Source organism: Euleptes europaea, chromosome 13, assembly GCF_029931775.1.
Source record: "Euleptes europaea isolate rEulEur1 chromosome 13, rEulEur1.hap1, whole genome shotgun sequence".
NCBI lineage: Eukaryota > Metazoa > Chordata > Lepidosauria > Squamata > Sphaerodactylidae > Euleptes > Euleptes europaea.
In genome coordinates this window covers 4,488,580-4,507,911 of record NC_079324.1, presented here as the reverse complement: position 1 = coordinate 4,507,911, position 19,332 = coordinate 4,488,580, and the positions used below count along the sequence as shown (strand labels likewise).

Sequence of the window (19,332 nt, the reverse complement as noted above, 5' to 3'; positions counted from 1 at the left end):
GATTTAAGATAAAAGCAACAGACACTTATCTATATCAAAATTAAAACAGTTCCTATCTTAAAATCATAAAATATAACATTAAAATCTTAAAATAAAACATTAATTGTAACACTTTAAAATTTGGAATTCTTAATTATATTCAACCTTGCAGAGCGGACTTTAATTGCTAATGAGCAAAATTTGGCTACCTGCTTTAACCTCTTAGAGTTCACTTCCCATCATAGCATTTTAAAGTGGCTGGGTAGCGGCCTTAATATTTTACTGTGTGCATGAGAATGTGGATCAAGCCACACATGCTAGCCTTTCATTCAATAACACCTTAATTTTATCTATTTTGACATTTTGAAGGCTGTACAGGCCTCTTTTCCTGCATAAAGGATACAGACATTTGTTTTTTTTAACGGGGACCAGCTGCAGTTATTGCTGTCCTGCAAAGCTGTCTGTGGCCTGCAATGCACTCTTCTCATTGTGGCCTGTTGTGAGAGTCCCAATCCCCTGTGCTACTTCGCCAAATCACTTGCTCAGACTTGATGCAGAAACAAAGGATTTATTGAAGGCTTCAGAAGATATGAGCAGACACGGATTCAAAGTTACAAGTGAACTAGCTTATCGGGGTTACAGTATATATCTACTACAGGGCAAAAGGTTCACACTCCTGTTGTGAGAAACTGCAAGATAGATTGGTGCAATACAAAACATCAAACAGTCCCAAGGAGACAGTGAGGGCTATCAGCACTTCAAGGCCGGACTCGGCCTGAGGGAGTGGAGGCAGGAAGCGCAGCAGGGGGGGGAGAGCTGGAGGGAGAGCTGGCACCTGGGCAAGATAGATGGGACGTGAGACCCAGGAAAGCGCGGGGAGGTGTGAACTGTTTCTTACGAGTTCAAAGGGGTGGGAATGAGGAACCTGGAGAAGTCAGAAACACATGGCCCTCACATTCTGCCCCCCTTAAGGCCCCCCTCCCGCGAGGTCGGGAGGGCGAGGCTTATCAGGATAAGCGCAATGAAACTCCTGAACGAGGCGAGGGGCCGCCATGTGGGGGGCTGCAACCCATTCATCGTGCGCGGGACCCAAATGTTTCCATCGGACAAAGTAGAACAGTTTCCCTTTTTTCCATTTGCTGTCTAAGACCTTGGACACTTCCAAATGTGTATCCCCTCCCACAACTGTCGGCAGTTCAGGTTTGGGTGGGGGATGGAATTGAGGAGCGGCTACATAGGGTTTGAGTAAACTAATATGGAAGACGGGGTGGACGCCCCGTAAAGTCTTCGGAAGGTCCAATTCCACCGTGACCTCGTTGATCACCCGGGATATGGGGAAGGGACCCACGTAACGATCATTGAGTTTTTTGCAGGGTCGGAGAGAGCGCAGGTTTTTGGTGGAGAGATAAACCTGCTCTCCCACCTTGAGTTCCCACCCCGGGGAGCGATGCTTGTCTGCTTGCTCCTTGTATTTACGCTTGGCCCGTTCAAGATTTTTTTGTAACCAGGGCCAAGAGGATCGGACTACTTGCACCCACTCCTGAACTTCGGGTACTGCCTCGAGTTCAGGGGTGACGGGAGTGGAGCCGAAGGGGCCAAAGTCTGTCCCGTACACCACCTGGAAAGGGCTAAACCCCGTAGAGGAATGGGGAGCATTGTTATACGCATACTCGGCAAAAGGTAGTAGGTCAACCCAATTGTCTTGGTGATAATTGACATAACACCTGAGGTAACATTCAACCACGGCATTCACTCGTTCGGTCTGCCCATCGGTCTGCGGGTGGTAAGCCGAAGAGAGTCCTTGCTCTTCCACCCCCATCAATTTTAGGAAGGCCCGCCAGAATTTGGCAACAAACTGAACCCCCCTGTCGGAGAGGACCTTCTTGGGGACCGAGTGAAGCCTGAGGACATGGGTGATAAACAACCTGGCCAGTCCCTGGGCCGAGGGGAGCCCGGCACAGGGCACAAAGTGGACCTGTTTGGAGAACAGGTCCGTGATTACCCAGAGTACTGTCTTGCCCCGGCTGGGAGGCAGATCGGTGATAAAATCCATGGCTATCACCTCCCAGGGCCGGGAGGGGACTTCCAAGGGTTTCAAAAGCCCGGGAGGCTTTCCCATTCTTTTCTTGGCCGTGGCGCAGGTGGGGCAGCTGCGCACGTACAGTTCCACGTCGGCTCTCATGCTAGGCCACCAAAATTGCCGTCTCACAAGGTGTAGGGTTTTTACAAAGCCAAAGTGACCCGCAAGTTTGGCGCCGTGGACCAGTTCCAACACCTCCTTGCGGAGAGGCGCCGGGACATAAAGTTTTCCCCCTAGTGTCCACCAGGATCCCTGCTGCTCCATGCCGGCAGGAAGAGCCTGCTGCTCCGCCTCCCGTAAGGAGGCGTCCCGGAGGCGCTGCTGAAACGCCTCCGGGATTCCCTTGAGCAAGGGGTCGCCGGGTGAGCGAGCTTGCGATCTGGTGGTGACGGCCAGTCCCTGGACTTCCCCTTGTTGTTCAGGGGTAAATAGGGAGTCCACGGGACGGTCAAAATCATTGCGGTACTGGGGTAGTCGGGACAAAGCATCGGCCAGGGCATTCTCTTTACCGGGTACATGTTTGAGTGTGAACCGGAATTTGGCGAAAAACTGAGCCCAACGAATTTGCTTCGCGTTGAGCTTTCGGGCTCCTTTGAGAGCCTCCAAATTCTTGTGATCGGTCCACACCTCAAATGGACTCTCTGCCCCCTCTAGGAAGTGCCTCCAAATGGTGAGAGCATGCTTGACTGCTGCCGCCTCCTTCTCCCAAATGGCCCAGTTAATCTCGGACTGGGAAAACGTCTTAGAGAAGTAGGCGCACGGCCGTAAGGCGCAGCCGCCTTCCCGTTGCAGCAGCGCCCCCCCCCCCCATAGCTACATCCGAGGCATCCACCTGGACTACAAATGGTTTATTGCAGTCCGGGTGGGCCAGGACCGGCTCGGACGAAAAGAGCAGTTTTAAATTATCAAAGGCCTGCTGACAAGGAGGAGACCACTGCAAACGGGCGGAAGGCAGAGCGGCGTTTGCCCCCTTTCCCTTGGTGCGCAAGAGGGAAGTGAGGGGAAGGGCCACCTGGGCGAAATTGGGGATAAAGTTGCGGTAGAAATTGGCGAACCCCAGAAATTGCTGTAACTGCCGGCGTGTGGAGGGGGGTTCCCAATCCTTAACCGCCCGAACCTTGTCGGGGTCCATCTCCAAACCGTGGTGAGAGATGACATACCCCAAGAACGTTATGGAGGGTTGGTGAAATTCACACTTGGACACTTTAGCATACAATTTATGGTCCCTAAGTCGCTGGAGCACCTCACGCACCAGACGGACATGTTCTTCCATAGTTTCCGAATAAATGAGAATGTCATCTAGAAACACTACCACCCCACGAAATAGCAAATCATGTAATACATCATTAATCAATTGCATGAAAACACTGGGAGCCCCAGAAAGTCCGAACGGCATGACTAAGTATTCAAACATGCCAAAACAGCTGGAGAAGGCTGTCTTGGGTTCATCCCCCTCCTTGATACGGATGCGGTGGTAGGCTTCCACCAAATCCAATTTGGTGAAAATTCGGCCCTCCTTCAGTTGTGCTAGCAGGTCTGGAATGAGAGGGAGGGGGTAAGCATTAGACTGGGTGACAGCGTTCAGCCTGCGAAAGTCAATGCACAGTCTCAAATCCCCTGTCTTCTTCTTGACGAAGAAAGCAGGGGCAGAATACGGGGCTTTTGACGGACGGATAAAACCCCGGGCTAAGTTAGTGTCCAGGTAGTCCCGTAAGACCGCTTTCTCATTAGGGCTCATGGGATAAACCTTTCCCTTGGACAGCTTGCCTTCCCCCACAATCTCAATGGCGCAGTCGGTTTCTCGGTGTGGAGGCAGTTCATCACATTCCCTCACATCGAATACATCCGCGAACTGTGCATATTCGGAGGGTAGCAGGGGTGGAGCGGTAACAGACGCCGGGGAGCCCACCAACGCGGCGGCTGGGGTGCAGAATACTTGGTCCTTATCATGTAGAAGGCAGGGGTCCTCGGGGAAAGTAAGCGTCCGTTTGACCCAGTCTATGGAGGGATTATGTCCCCGCAACCAATTCATCCCTAACACCACGGGGGCTACAATGGGGGCGATGGTAAAATAAAGTCTTTCCCAATGTTCCCCAACGGCCATGACCACTGCCGTGGTGCGGTGGGTGACCGGCCCTTTTTTAAAGTCACTACCGTCCATTTGTGAAAAACGGAGGGGGGCCGGGAGCCGTTTGCGCCTAACGTGTAGCTTCTTGGCTACTTCCTCACTCATTAAGGTCCGGGCGCACCCGGAGTCAACCAAGGCGGGAAACTCCAACCTCGGACCTCCTTTGGCTAGGGAAAGGTGGACTCTGATATACACATTTTCCTCTTGGGCGCTTACCATTGGGGGAGCTCCTTGCACAACAATCGGAACGGTCTGCTGAGGAGCCCCTCTTACAGCAGACCGACGGCGTTTTTTGCCGGCATCTCCCACTCTTCCTCCTCGCTGGACGAAGGAGATGGGGTAATTGTATTCCGTGACTCGGCGGAGTCAAAGGTGGCATTTGTAATCCGGGATCCCGATGGACCGGAGGAAGTGGAAGCTTCTTCTTGGGTGCGCGCGTGCAGCGCCGAGGGTGCGCTCCGGCGTCCGGGAGCACTACTCCGGCGTCGGGGTTGGCCCTCCGCCGGGGCTTTCTCCGGTTCGGTCAGACGGGGCGGGGGAGGGCGCCCGGTATGGGACGGGCATTGCGAGGCGAAGTGACCCTTGCCCCCGCATACCAAGCACACTCCCGTTTCGAAGCGCTTGCGGTGTTCAGCGGCCGAGGGGCCGCTGCCGCCCGATGTTCGGGGATCTCTGGGCCCGCCTGGTTTGTCCCCTCGCCGCTGAAGATCGCGACCGGTACGTTGCTTGGACAGATTCAGTAGTTGCTTACGATTTTCAATGTCTGCCGCATGGCGTACCCAACCCTCGACATCAGGGGGGTTACCCTGCATGAGAGCCCAGTGTTGCAGGTCCGGATTCAGTCCCTCCCTGAAGCACTGTACCCGGGTGGCTTCGCTCCAATCCAAAATTCTACTCGATAGGGACTGGAATTCGCTTGCATACTGCGCCACCGACTTAGTCCCTTGGCGCAGCTGCATCAAGTTGGCCTTAGCCCGCTCCCCCAGGTTCGGGTCCTCGAACCGGTTCCGGAGAGCAACCATAAACTCATCTAGACTCCTCAGTACAGGGGATCGGAGTTCGTACTGCAGCACCATCCAGGCTGCCGCCTCGCCTTGCAAGAGGGAGGCCACGTACTGGACCCGGGACTCCTCGGAGGTGAAGGTCCGGCCCTGCTCACGCATAAAAATGTCCACTTGGACTAAAAAGAAAGTCAACTGATCCCCCGACCCATCGTACGTGATCTTCAGGTCACGGCGGGTCGGGGTGCTAGGAGGAACGGGAGGGATTACCGGTGCCCCGTCTGGGGGGTTACCGGGGGGCGGCTGTACCTTCAGCGCGTCCAGAGCGGCTGCCATCTGGCCCATCACAGCCTGCATGGTATCCATGCGTCCCAGCATGGCCTGGCGCTCCTCTTGCCATTGCCTCCGTTCCTCGTCCATCAGGGCCTCCCTTCGTGCGAGGTCGCCTTCGAGTCCCGTGCCGGATAAAGCCAAGCGGCGGTGTTTCGCCTCGGTCCGTGAGAGCGACCAGTCCTTGGGGGAGTCCAGCCAGGAGTTAAAAGGGTTCTTGGGTTTCGTGCCCAGGTCCGGTCCCGGCTTAGGGACCACGGGTATCTTCCGTTTGGTTTCCTCCTCCTTAGGGTCTGGAAGCACCGGTGCCTCGCGCTTGTCCGGCGAACCGGGGGGGGGGGTAGTGGGATCCTCCTCGCCTTGCATCGCTGTCCCGTGCGGTACAGGTGCAGAGCGAAAAAGGCAGGGACTTGTAACTTAATGTGAGAGTCCCAATCCCCTGTGCTACTTCGCCAAATCACTTGCTCAGACTTGATGCAGAAACAAAGGATTTATTGAAGGCTTCAGAAGATATGAGCAGACACGGATTCAAAGTTACAAGTGAACTAGCTTATCGGGGTTACAGTATATATCTACTACAGGGCAAAAGGTTCACACTCCTGTTGTGAGAAACTGCAAGATAGATTGGTGCAATACAAAACATCAAACAGTCCCAAGGAGACAGTGAGGGCTATCAGCACTTCAAGGCCGGACTCGGCCTGAGGGAGTGGAGGCAGGAAGCGCAGCAGGGGGGGGAGAGCTGGAGGGAGAGCTGGCACCTGGGCAAGATAGATGGGACGTGAGACCCAGGAAAGCGCGGGGAGGTGTGAACTGTTTCTTACGAGTTCAAAGGGGTGGGAATGAGGAACCTGGAGAAGTCAGAAACACATGGCCCTCACACCTGTTCAAAGACTCGAGGTGAGAGGGGTGATGGGTGGACCTCACTTAACCAAAAGCGCATTTCCGTAATCTTCTCAGCTCATGAGATCTGGGGGGTTGAGACAGCCCAGACTGACTTCCAACTGTGTTGGCAAGATGATTGGTGTAGAATTGTCACCAAAGTTTGATTAATGCAACATTTCAAGGCAAATACTGATGCTCTTGCTTGGACAAAACATTTAAGGAACTCTGAGGAAAACAAAGAAGAGTTCCAATAAGACTAGCACTATGTCCTGGGTTGGAGGGTGGGAACAATTCCACACATTCCTAAATTACTGTTAAGTTCTTTCTGAAATGAAATTATGAGATGAATTTTAGGGGGAAACATCTGAGAAATGGAAAGGGAAGCAAAGTGGATTTCTCTAAGTGGTAAAAATCCGTGTATGTGTGTGGGAGGGGTGGGGTGTCTCAATTCTGCTTGTGGAGCAAACATTCAAAAAGCCCTATTGGCAGCAGTGGGCTGAAAGCCAGCCAGACACAGGTCATCTCCTCCCTGAAGTATTGAAGGTTAGCAAGATGGAAAGACAGTATGGGCTGGTTAAGAATCATGCCTGTCCTATGCTGAGAGGCATGTGTGGATCTGTCCTGAGGTGGGAGATGAGGAGCTTGGCAGAAGGGCCAGAGTGCACAAATCTCAGCACTGAGGCAGAGGCCTGGACTTGAATACCGAGAAGGCGTGCCAGACCCCCACCCCCCAAACTACATGTGGTGGAAAGCTTGGCTCCATCTTCTTTGCGCACTCTTCATTTCCTCTGCATTAGCCTGTCCTGCCAAAGATGTGTTTGTTCTTTAAGTTAGATGAAATTAGATACACACAGTTTTACAACTTTTCATCGATAGTTCAAAATGAGCCTCACCAGCATGTTGGCAGGCTGTGTGCTAAATGGCCCAGAGATAACAAAACAAGTGGCCAGGTTTTGTAGACTGGTGTGTAATGCAAGGAAGGCCAAATCGAGTCACATTATTACTCCAGTTCCCGACGGGGACCCATGAGCCTATCAGTTAGTGTACCAAGGATATTACTTGCACTTGTTTATTTTTATATGTGATTGAATTTTTATTCATTTTTATACGCTCTATGGGTTTGTATATTTGTATATTTGATGTGGCAATGTACGATTGCTGTAGAGCCCTGAATTTTAAATTGGTTTTGGTCTATTGACCGCAATAAATGAATGAATGAGTGTGCTAAATGACGTTTAATGGCATTTTAATGTTTAAGAATACCAGGGTCACTATAAAGAGGCAGGCAATGGCAAACTACCTGTGTTCGTCTCTTGCCTTGAAAACCCTAGGGGGTCGCCATCAGTTGGCCACAACGTGATGGCAAAAAATAGTTCACCCAGATGCCTTTACATGCACGTACCTTAGAGGCTACGTGTGCCCGACTCCACTTTTTAAACAGCCTGAGAAGGGAGCTGAACCCTGAGCAGTGGCAGCTCTGGCAAACCACACCAGCAACATCTGAACAAGGCATCTGGGCATGGATCTTGGAGACGCTGGAGAAGTGGCAGAGTTTGACCTGATTGGCTGGAATGAGGATATACAGAACCATGTTGGTATGCCTGGGGACGGGGGGGGGCAACTCTGGCTCATCAGCTTGGATGCATCCCTACAGCCACGGGCTGTGGCTCCGCCTCTCAGTGTTGCTGTCCCAGGCAGACAAGTTTCTCCCACCCCGATAGGCTGCCCTACATGGTACTCTCGGCTTGGTACATCACACGTTCTGCAGGCCTGAGGAAACAGTATCTTTTGTAGTGGAGAGAAGCGTGGAAGTGGGAAGAAATTGTGTGAAAAGATCAGAGACCCTCAACATGGCATTGTTGTGTAGATCAGTAAGGAAGTTGCTCTGTGGAGAGATTGGCGTCAGGTTGGCCTGGCAGTTTGCACTGACTTCAGTGATGGTGTCCCCAGTGGGGAGCTGGAATCCTGCTGTTCAGGACATCTCAGGCTGTACTGCCCACCCCCGATGAGACAAAAAGCACCCCAGTGTGGTCTATTGGCTGTGTAGAATTTGTAACCCTGAAATACAGAAGAGCACCTTACATGTTTGTTAACCCCTCTCATTCTAAACTGCTTTAGTTTTTTTAAAAAAAGACTTTATGCTTCGTCATCAAACAAATCTCAGCACTGACTGCATTGTTCTGCATATATATATTTAATTTAGGATTTTCTGCGAAATATACCTGATAGTGTTCTATCCTCAGAAATGCACAATCTATGGATGGAAGCCATGGATAAAGAGACCCGAGCACATAAGATTGAAGCAGTCAGAAGGTTTGTGAGCATTCCTGTCTCTGCCTTGCGATGGAGGGTCATGTGCAGAAGGCCACCCTGTGACCTTAGACCTTCTCCCGGAGAAGTGGTATCCTCTGACCTGCACCTCTGACCCATGTGCCCCTGGTATCTTCTGTCAGAGTTAGCTCATGACAGGATCAGAGATTCCCTGCCCCACTTCAGTCTCTGCTGCTTCTGTGTGTGTGGGGGGGGGGGGTCGGCAGCTGCATCTCTTACTGGGGTTTGCCAGGAAGATGCAGGTCAGTGGAAGCTATACATCACCAAGGCTGGTTTGGGCCTCATTTAAGGACTGGCAAGACCATTATTGCAGAGCCTGGTTCCATGGCTTTCTGACTTTGTACTCTGTGGAACTCTTTCCATATCAACACGTGTGCCAAAGACCGCCAGCGTTTGGCAGAGGATTCCTGAGTGGCATTTTAGGGCACCTGTTCTGTTCACGTAGGGCTTCAGCCAGGCCACCATGGCCCCAGGCTCAAATGGCACGTTGGGCACAGTTCTGGGAGCCTTTCCTCTGCAGTGTTTTAGGCCAAAGCAGCCCTGTACAGGCTACCTCTGGGGGGAGGAAGAGCAGGTGGGAAGGAGCCCTACTGCCCTTCCAACTCTGGCCCTTTTCCCACTCAAAAATCACCTTCCCAAATAAGCTTTTTCACAGCTCAGGGAAGATGTGGAGAAGATGCAGAATCCCTCTAACTTCTTCCTCCTCTCGCACAGAGGTGAAGAAGCAGCTTTGGGAAGAGGCCATGCATGGGAGATGGGAGAGCAGTTCTTGCCATCCCTCCCATCTCCACTCAGATGTTCCTCTTGCTCACGGCTGCTCTGGTCTTTTAAAAAGCCCACAGAATCTCCTCTCCCATGACTTTTGAGGACATGTACTGCTTGGTATTCACCCCACATTGTCCTGGGGCTGCACACTGCAGTGATCCAGTAGTAGTCAAGTCGGCTGTCTTTCGGACAAGCACATTCACAATTAATTCCTCTTGGGGTTCCCTTGAGAATCTTCCAGGGTACCCAGAGCACCGCTAGGTAGCTCATCCCTCATGTTTTTCATTCTGCAGACAGTTCCTGTTAGACATGAATGCATGGGGATATTATCACCCAACGTTTTTGAACATTCGCCATTTTAGATAGAATTTAAGATGCAAAACTCTGAAGGTTTATATGCTGGAGGAAAATTCAGTTGTGAGGCAAAATCTGCACTGAGACCGGGAAAGCAAAAGGTCCTCAGTGTCAGAGGGCTCTCCTCCTCCTCCTCCTCCTCCTCCTCCAGATCCCTTCCCCTTCTCTCTCCAGCACTTTGGCCACATGGGCTGCGGGGGGTGTTTGTGTGTGTGTCAAATTTTGCCCTGAGAATCCAGTGGCATGTGTCAGACAGAGGTAGGATATGTGGGCTGTGCGTTTTCATGAAACTGTTTTATAACATGCTGGGTTTTCCCATCTTTACTTCTTTTCTTGGTCCAGTTTAGTGAATCAGCTCCCAGAAGCGAACCTTATTCTGCTCAGACACCTCTTTGGAGTCCTCCATCACATTGAGCAGAATTCCATGGAGAATCAGATGAATGCTTTTAACCTGGCCCTCTGTATCGCCCCCAATATGCTCTGGCTTCCCAGCCCAACTGGGCCCGAGGAGGAAAGCAAGTCTACAAAAAAGGTAAAACCATGCTGGGTGAGATCCTGCCCAGGGTCATACCGCCTGGTGAGACTTTTCCTTGACCCCAAAAATGACTGCTTGATCAGAAGCCTAATTCACCGTTGACCTCACAGAAATAGAGGATCAGCACCCTCACTCAGGGGGCACATCTCTTGCCAAACTGGGCCACTTTTGGCTGCAGGTGGGAGAACGACAGGGCGGAGCGTGTCTAAAGAAACTCCGGCCCACGCTAAAGTAGGAAGTTGGGGGTGGGGTGGCTTTGAACGCAGGTCTGCTGAGTTTGCATTTCGGCTCCTCCCAGTCTCACAGAGGAGGGGCGGCCAGAAGCGTCCACTTGCGAGCATTGGGTTGTTAGCCCCAGTTCATCTGAGGCAGCTGTCTCCATTCTCACCCTGGCACTTACTTCCTTTGCCAGGTGGCCATGTTGGTGCAATTCCTGATTGAAAACTCTGCTGAGATTTTTGGAGGAGATGTTGCTTTGCTGTTTCGAAGACCAGAGAAAGGGAAGTTGGGAAGCTTGGACAACTTACTGGGTAAGGCTGCAGCTGTGATGCTGATTGACGTCCCATTTCATACTTGTAACCCACCCAGAGTCCCAGTGAGAAAGGCGGGCTAATAATATTCCGTTCAGTATCCGAGTAAGAAGAAGGCGAGAGTCTGTTGGGTGGGAGGAGCCAAGTCTTCCTTAATGAACTTATTTAATTGTTTTGAATTCATATCCTGCATGTTTTAAGGGCCAAACTATACGATACTCTGGACTTGCTTTCCCTGCAGCCACACAGCAGCTGTGGTGAACGTTGTTTTCAAAGCCTGTGCTAGTCCAATTAGACTCAGGACTGGGGTGTGGGGGAGGAGTGGTTCCTCCCTCCCCCCCCATGCCATTTTCCAAAGGAGTTATTTGCCCCATTTTGGAGCTGTGCTTCACCAAGGCCATTTTGGTTTGGGAAACCAGCATGGGGGAAGCAGAAGCACCCCCTTTCCCCCATGCCATGGTCTCAGGCAGAATTGATCCCCAGAAGGCTTTAAAAGGGATGCTCCCCACAGCTGCCGTGTGGTCTAGGGAGAGAGTCATGTCCGGAGAATGTGGGCCTTACATGGTAAAAAATATATTGTGTAGTTTGGCCCTAAGTTTACTGCCTTCCAAGGTGGCTTACAGTTGAAACTGTAACCCTCCACAGAATATTGCAACTTGCCAGCAATATAAAATCTCCTAAAAACATTTCTGATTCCTAAAAGTCACAAGGCAAAAGTAACAAATAAAACCCACTCCAGTTAAGTCAGAAGGCCCGAGTCTTCACCTGCGGGTGCAAACTGCCTGGGCTGGGTGCCAGGTGAGCTCCAGAAAAGTTCCAGAGGCAAAGTGCCACTGCCAAAAGGGCTGGTGACCGCCCACCTCACTTCCGACAGCAAGGTGAGCAGGTCTTAAGCAGCAGCTTCTAAAGGACGGGCAGGTTCCTACGGGAGTAAGTGGTCAGGGCTTTCAAGGAGAGCACCAGCATGTCAAACGGTGCCTGGAAACAACGACAGTAGTGGCTGAATTCATAGCTGCTTACTTGCAACATAGGATCATGCATGCAAAGAGGGCCAAGCAACCATGGAGTGGATCTCACAATTGGTGCTCTTTGCAGCTCTTAAAAACTGGGTTTCAAAGGGGTGGGTGAGCAAACAAGAGCCCTGTTTTGCACTCACTAATCACACCTGTCGCATCATCCAGGGGAGGGGCCGTCAGTGAGTACGCATTGTTCATTAAGCCAATCCAAGGCACAAGTGGAAGTTGACAATGCAATGAGGGACTAACAATTGTGGGTAATTAGCTAAAGGGTAAGACAAAATCGGAATGAACTTGTTGTGTCTTTGCCCAGCAGCTCAGCACAATGATTCTTCAGATGAGATGGAATATGCCACTTCCTACCAGGAAACGTCAAGACAGCATTATGTGGTAGAAACAGAGGATGGTGTATTCGCCCCGCCAGGTGGGTTCCAGCTCAATGAGAAGCAAGAAGATTGGGACTTGTTCAGCGAGATCACCGCTTGCTACCAAAGCAAAGCCCAGAAGAATGCCAGTGCTGACAGCTACGACCTCCTAGAGGAAGAGGCCTCCTTCTGCTCCACGGGCTCAGTCTGCTCACTGAGCCCTGCGAGGAATAGGTGCTCCTCGGAACCCAGCGTCTGCTTGAGCTCTCAGCTCCAGACCCGAGACCATGAGCCGGTGGCCCGGCAGTCCAGCTGTGACGCCACCCTCATGCATAGCCAGGGAGACTGCATCCGCAGGCTCCAGCAGCTGCAGCTGGAGAGTCAGAAGCTCATTAATGAAGGCCTGAGCCCTGGACTGAGCAGAGCAAGGCAGGGATTCTGGAGGCGATCCCCTGCTCCGAGTGGCAGCTTGGCAAGAAGCTTCGGCCTGCAGAAGTCAAGCCTGTCCAACAGGTCTAGCTTCTCCAGCCTGTCCTCGGTCACCACGTCCCCCTCAGCCTCCTCCCTCAGCTCTTTAGACAGCGCATTCTCATACTGCTCCGAATCGTCTGCCTTCAGCCCTACGGATGTCTCCCCCCTGCCATTCATGTTTGGCACTTCTGCCAGACTCCATGCCTTGTCCCCAAATGTGGCAAAGAAGTCCTCAAAAGAGTGGCATAAGCCTTTGACCTCACCTCTGCCCCTGAATCCTTACAATGTGGAATTGTGCACTGAGAATAGGGGGCAAGACCTGGACAGCATCCACGGCCAAGGGCAGGCCAAGGGATTTGTGCCCCTTGATGCTTTGGAAAGCCCCCATAGCGAGAGCAGCTGGGAAGAAGGTGAGAGAGAGGTGAGGAAGGTAGGGGCTCTCCCTCAAGCCCTCGCGAGCCACCGGTCTGTAGCGTCCGGTCCCAGCCCCCCTGCCCTTAACCTGAAGAGCATTCCTCTGGTGACTCAGCAAGTGCAGAGGGAGAAGTCAGTGAAGCACATAGAGATAAAGGGCCTGGAAGCTGCCCCTCGTGGTCAAGAAAGACTGAAACGCACCAAGATAACAGTGTACATGGCCCCAAATGAAAGAAGCCCACAGGTATCTCCGGTGGGACAAGACGATGACATGGCCGCTAGTATCAGCTCAGATGGTAGCAGCAACCCAAATGCTCCCAAGAATCTACACACAGTAAGAGTTCATATTCCCCAGACGGTGTTTTATGGGCAAAACACTCCATTGGTACTACAATCCATCTCCAGGAGGTACCACCGTGAATTGATGAGCCAACCACCACAAGTGACGATCCCCCAAAGTGACCTTCTTCTGGAAGACCCAGTGCAGCAGGTAGCAGGCACCAAAAGCCACAGCAAGAAACGCCGCGGCAGCACCTTCAGCCACACTTTTCGCATCCTCCTTCCGACCTCCATTCACAACACCGTCCGGGAGTACTTCAGTCACGACAATCCCAAGAGCTACTGTTCTGCGGATGCAGGTGCCCTAGAGAGTGAACTCATGCAGAGCAGGGCAGGGTGGTTGAGAAGCCAGCCCTGTGCCGGCCCGGCAGCCAAGGAGCAGAATAACTTGATGTTGGCAGAAGAGACGTTTGTCTAGGAGCACCACACCAAAATCGATGCCTTCACTATGGTTTTTTTGTATGGTAGAGTGGGGTGTGAAAGGGTCATGTAAGATACTTGCCTTAGAGAGAGGAATCGTAACAGGTTGCCTCAATCAGCGCACAAGTAAATATGTAAATAATATTGCAGGCTTCTTCCTAACTGTATTTTGTACTCACCGGACAGGAAAAGAAGTCTACTTGTCTTGTGCCTGAAGGGTAGTAGTCCAGACAAAGTTTTAAACATACTGAGGTGCTGCACATTTCTCACTTTGTTGCTCTTGCTCAAAATCACAGAAAGGCATTTGGGTGTGTTGAGCCAGGTACGAGGAAAACGGCACTCCCAAGTTTCCAAGGAACCCAAGAATTAAGAGGATCAAATGAGACTAGCCTTCTCAGGGTTTTCAGCATACTAAAATGCTACCAAAAAGGTGCTTAAAAATTTACTGCAATCCAACAACTCTTTTTTAAAATGTTTTTCCAGTTTCCTTTGCTTCCCGTTGTAGGCTTTTGCCTTGAATTGCTTTTAGTGATTTCTGTTTGCATGGAATTAAGACACAGGCGTTGCTAAGATGCCTGACCACGTATCTGGTACGTACTCACAATCAAGCAACTTCCCCATGGCCCAGGTTCCTTGTGCTAATGAGATGGAATGTGAGTGTGAAACTCCCTCTGTGTCCCTGGCCTTGAAGTTCCCGGGCCCATGATCTCACCACCTGGCTCCATCTTACCGAATGTCTCTCTTGACATTGCAAATCATTGTGACATTAATTTCCCAGAGAGGAGCCTTCAGTAACTTGACTAGGCCCAAAAGTCTAAACCAAAATTTGAAAGGCCAAGAAATGGCTAGACAAGGCCAGTTTCTTGACAGTAACCCACCTTGGGCCTACCATATGGAGAAAGACAGGATAATAAGTGCTGTCAAGTCACAACCAACTTACGGCAACCCCAGTGGCTTTCAAGGCAAGTGGGAAGCAGAAGTGGTTTGCCATTGCTTTTCTCTGCAGAGTCTACCTTGGTGGTTTCCCATCAAAGTGCCAAACCTGGTTACCTTCTGCTTACCTTCTGATGAGTTCAGGCTGTACCACGCTGTCTTCCCTCCCTAAAAATGTAATAATCCCAGTTGTATTTCCTTCCGCATTGATGGGTTTAGCATCGCTGCTAATTTTTCAATTTTCAGCTGCGGTTGGTGTATTCAGCTCTCACTTATTTTTACCAGAGCCTTCCCCAAATGTTCTTAATGGCTGGCCTCATGCATACGCCTTGCTTTCTTCATATGACATACTTACTCCAGTTGTAGCCTCTGAGAAATAAAGTACTGTTTAAAAGCGTAGATGGTGGAAGCCCTTTCTGTCTATGAACTCAAGTGACTCCCCAGGTCACTTTTTGGAGAACTCAGATAGTTTGGTTTTCACCCAGTGCTCAAAGAGTTCTGGAAGTACGAAGGGGAGGGACTGAGCATGTGGTGTGGTGGTGAGCGAGATGGCGGTCAGCTCATCTGAGTTGTTGGGGCTATTTTCTACACAGGGAAGAACCAATCCAGTTGAAGCTCTCTTCAGCTATTGGCTGGATCTCATGCAGTTTTATGGGAATGCCATGAGCCGTTTTGCACAGCTTACATGTGTCATTGTGTCCGGCATGCCTCAGTTAATGCTTCACTTCTAGTTCCTCCTTTTGATCATTCTTTTAGCTCCATCATCAAGGCATTTTTAGTTGAGCTGGTTTTTCATCTACTCCCATACTCTACATAAACTTTATGAGCATTTTACCTGCTAATCGGGGTGTGGAAGAGCCTCTGCTTGGCATTCAGATGGTCCCAGGCTCTCGAGTTAAAAAGAACCAGGCAGTAGGGGATGTGAAAGACCCTCTCCCTGAAGCCCTGGAGAACCACTTCCAGTCTGAGTCGACAACACTGACTTAGATGGACCGATGGTCTCATTCAGTATAAGGCAGCTTCATGGGTAGTTTTTTTCAAGGAGAGAGGGGTATTACTGACTTGACACGCCTGGCTATTTCACTCCAGAACTGGCTACAAAACCATCTCCAGGTTCCCTTTTCCTAAACTTTAGCACACTATGTGAAAAGTATAGGTAGTTGTAGGAGAACACTGCCAGGCATCAACCAGAACCTACTGCCCTGGAAAGAGAAGCACAGGTGAGGAACATGTCTAAAAGGCAAAGCGGGGCGGGGGGTCTGACAGCAATGAATGTGTAGCAAACTGCAGCTGTGAGGCTCAACTCTCAAAAAACCCTGACGGGTTCCCAAACTGGCCTGTTTTATTTGATACTCATTAGTTGCTGCTGGGATGCCCGGAGGGGGTAATTTTGCAAGGGGTCCATGTGAAAGCACAGCTGAGGGCTCCATCTGAGGGCACATTTACCTAAAAGGAAATGATTGAGGCTGCAGGAGTTTGCAGGCTTAGGGGTGCTGGCTGAGTGATGTAGGAGGTCCAAGCAAAGAGGAAGGGTTGAGGGGAAACGGAGGGAGGTGGAAGTGGGAAAAGTGTGAGTAAGGGTTGTGTGAGTCTGAAATTATAGAAAGATCTTCCAAGTGGATCCAGGCCACACTAGAGATTTGCTGTATTTGACTGGTTTAGGCAGCTTGCTCTCCTCTCTGCTGGTTTGTCAGAGCTCCTGCCCCTGCAAAGGACGTGGCAGGGGCTCTTCTTTCTTAAGGACTTGGTGCTAGAGATTTGGGGGCACGGGGATGGAGGGCTGTTGATGAGAATCAGACCTTCTTCTCTCTGTGGGACAGAATTCATTTCTATCGGGTTGACTCTTCTCTGCCAGCCTGTGTGCTTTTAGTGCTCCTTCAATTGGCAGCAATCAGAATTTACTTGTACCACAAACCTTCCACAGTTATTTTGTCTTGCACATAAATTCATTAAAGAGCTGTTTCTAAGCTATGGTTGTAAATAATTCAATAAAAAACACCCTTTTCCTTGTCAGATGTCTAATTGACTTTTGTCCAGTACTGATGAAAAAGGGCTGGTTTGAAGACCCATCTGACCTGCAGAGGATCACAGAGGATGTTTAGAATTTTCCAATTAGAAGGAATTCCCTCCCCTTTCTGTCTTGGGGGAGCAGGAGGGTCTCCCTAAGGGGAGAAGGTAAAGGTGGAAGGGTAGACAAGAGTCTCTGCAAAGACAAGCATGCGGAGCATCCATTTCTGGGGAGCCTTCATACACATTCCTGCTCTCACCTGTTGATCCTATTCCACCATGTCATCCAAGGTTCTCCCAACACCTGGAGGGGCTTCTCTCTCTCTCTCTCTCTGTCCAACTGCCGCCGCCACCTGTCCTTTGTAGGAATTGCCCACAGGACTCCCAGCTTACCTTCCTAGTTCTGAGGCGTTGCATCTGTGTCTCCTGCTACCCAGCATCTGGTTATCACAGAGACATCTTACTGCCTTGTGCACCACTGGGGGAGTGGGGGGCCCTTGCCCACTGAGTGCCCCTCCCCTTCCTCCTGGCACTCTTTTTAAAACAGCGTCCAAAACAGTGGAGGTCTATGTGGTACAGAGAACCACTACCAGTATCAAAAGTTATAACATATTTATTAAGAAGAAAACGTTCACAAGCATACTCTCAGCACAGCACCAGACTGAGCAAGGGATTTGAAAGAAAAAGGTAAAACACAATTCCTCTGTCCCTCTCTCTGTACATGATCTAGCAGATGCTGAATATAAGGCAGGCACCTTAGCTTAGAAAGTGACAGATTCTCTTCCATTACCTTGAAGCCTCTTTCAGGTGTGCAAGCCACCACGTTGCAATGGCCGCCTCCTACAGACTCCCTCAGATAAGAATTCTGTCTCCCCTGGTGGAATCAACACAAAAAAGAGCCCCTCCCTCCCTCCCAGGGCTGTTATCACCTCTCTTTCTCTTCCCTCTGGCCAGGTCAAAGAAGCTTCTCCTGAAGTCTCCAAGAGTTTCTTCCTAAAGTCTTCCTAGCACTTAATTCCTCCAGATCTCTGTTCCCTGCTAGATATAGGCTGTTACCGCACTAGGTATTCCCAGCGATGTATTAAGAGTTTGAAAATGTTATAAAACACTTAGCAGGCACCAGAAAAAAAGTGCCGGTGGACACCGCGGGTGTGGTGACACCCCTGCTCTATGGAGCACCACATTGGGGGCCCCTGTGCTGTATTAATGGGCTATTCATGTGTCATCAGAATAATGTTAAAATTGTGTGAACTTCTTTCTAAGAAAAAGGAACAAAACACAAGACTCGTGGATTTGTTTGCATTCCTAGTCATACTTACTAGGGAGTAACCCCATTAAACTCAGTGGTACTTAGCTCTGAGTAATCATGCTTAGGATTGCACTGCACAACCCCTGCTTCTGGTTCACCAATGGCAACATAAAGCAGGGGCAAAGGGGCTAGCAAGGCCCAGATGGGCACAGGGCAGAGGTGTCAAGGAACTCCCAGGTGAACAGGTCACACACAGAGAACAAGAAGAAGAGTTGGTTTTTATATGGCGACTTTCTTTACCACTTAAGAGAGACTCAAACCGGCTTACAATCACCTTCCCTCCCCTCCCCACAACAGGCACTCTGTGAGGTAGGTGGGGCTGAGAGAACTCTAACAGAGCTGTGACCCAGCTGGCTTCATGGGTAGGAGTGGGGAAACAAATCCAGTTCACCAGATTAGCTTCCGCTGCTCATGTGGAGGAGTGGGGAATCAAACCCGGTTCTCCAGATCAGACTCCACCACTCCAAACCACCGCTCTTAGCTCTACACCACGCTGGCTCTCACACAATATGCTATGGCACCACCAAGCCAGAGTAAGGCTTTGAGTCCTGGGGATTTTGACGGCACAACAGAGCCCGTGTACCATTCAGTGGGACTCACGAGCCATTGACTTGGGCTGGGTGTCTGGTATGGCAGACTGTATTGGAGGAACCTTCAGCCCTGTGTTCCTTGCTGCAGTCCCAACCTCCTCCTCCTCCTTCTGGGGTTGGATTGTGACTCCATCTCTAGGCATTCTTGGGACATTTTCTGTTGTTCTGTGTATCTCCCCTCCCAGGATGGGGCTGTTCATAAAAACAAGTCACCTCCAGCCAAGGATATGTCCTGCAGGGATTTGATGGTGTCAGGAAGAGCAGGATTAGCTGTGAAAATACAGGGTCCTGGGAGGGCTGGCAGCAAAAAGAAGAGCCCAATTACCGACTTACCAAAGAGTTCCAAGTTCCCTTTTCAAGGCTGGTGACAAAATCATCAGTGAAAGGAAAAGTTAAGCACTCTGTAGCAGAAAACTTTCCCTCTGAACTCCAGTTATCTGCAAAGATCTCAGTGGGTCATCGTCCTCTGAGCCCCATCAGGGGTCCTGGCAGAGTTTGTCCCATAATCTTGCAAAGTGAACAAGAGCCACACAGGCATTGGTGTCCCATAAAG

General features: G+C 50.7%; 1 protein-coding gene across 1 annotated transcript in view; it reads left to right on the top strand.

Annotated features, from left to right (window-relative positions):
* The window catches only part of LOC130486356 (rho GTPase-activating protein 20-like), a 58,021-nt gene extending 44,083 nt beyond the window's left edge, over positions 1-13,938 (top strand). The window contains exons 11-14 of the mRNA XM_056859617.1: positions 8,604-8,713; positions 10,193-10,382; positions 10,798-10,915; positions 12,248-13,938. Of these exons, the coding sequence (XP_056715595.1) occupies positions 8,604-8,713; positions 10,193-10,382; positions 10,798-10,915; positions 12,248-13,938 (2,109 nt within the window). The remainder of the gene's footprint in view (positions 1-8,603; positions 8,714-10,192; positions 10,383-10,797; positions 10,916-12,247) is intronic.
* The last annotated feature ends 5,394 nt before the right edge of the window (positions 13,939-19,332 follow it).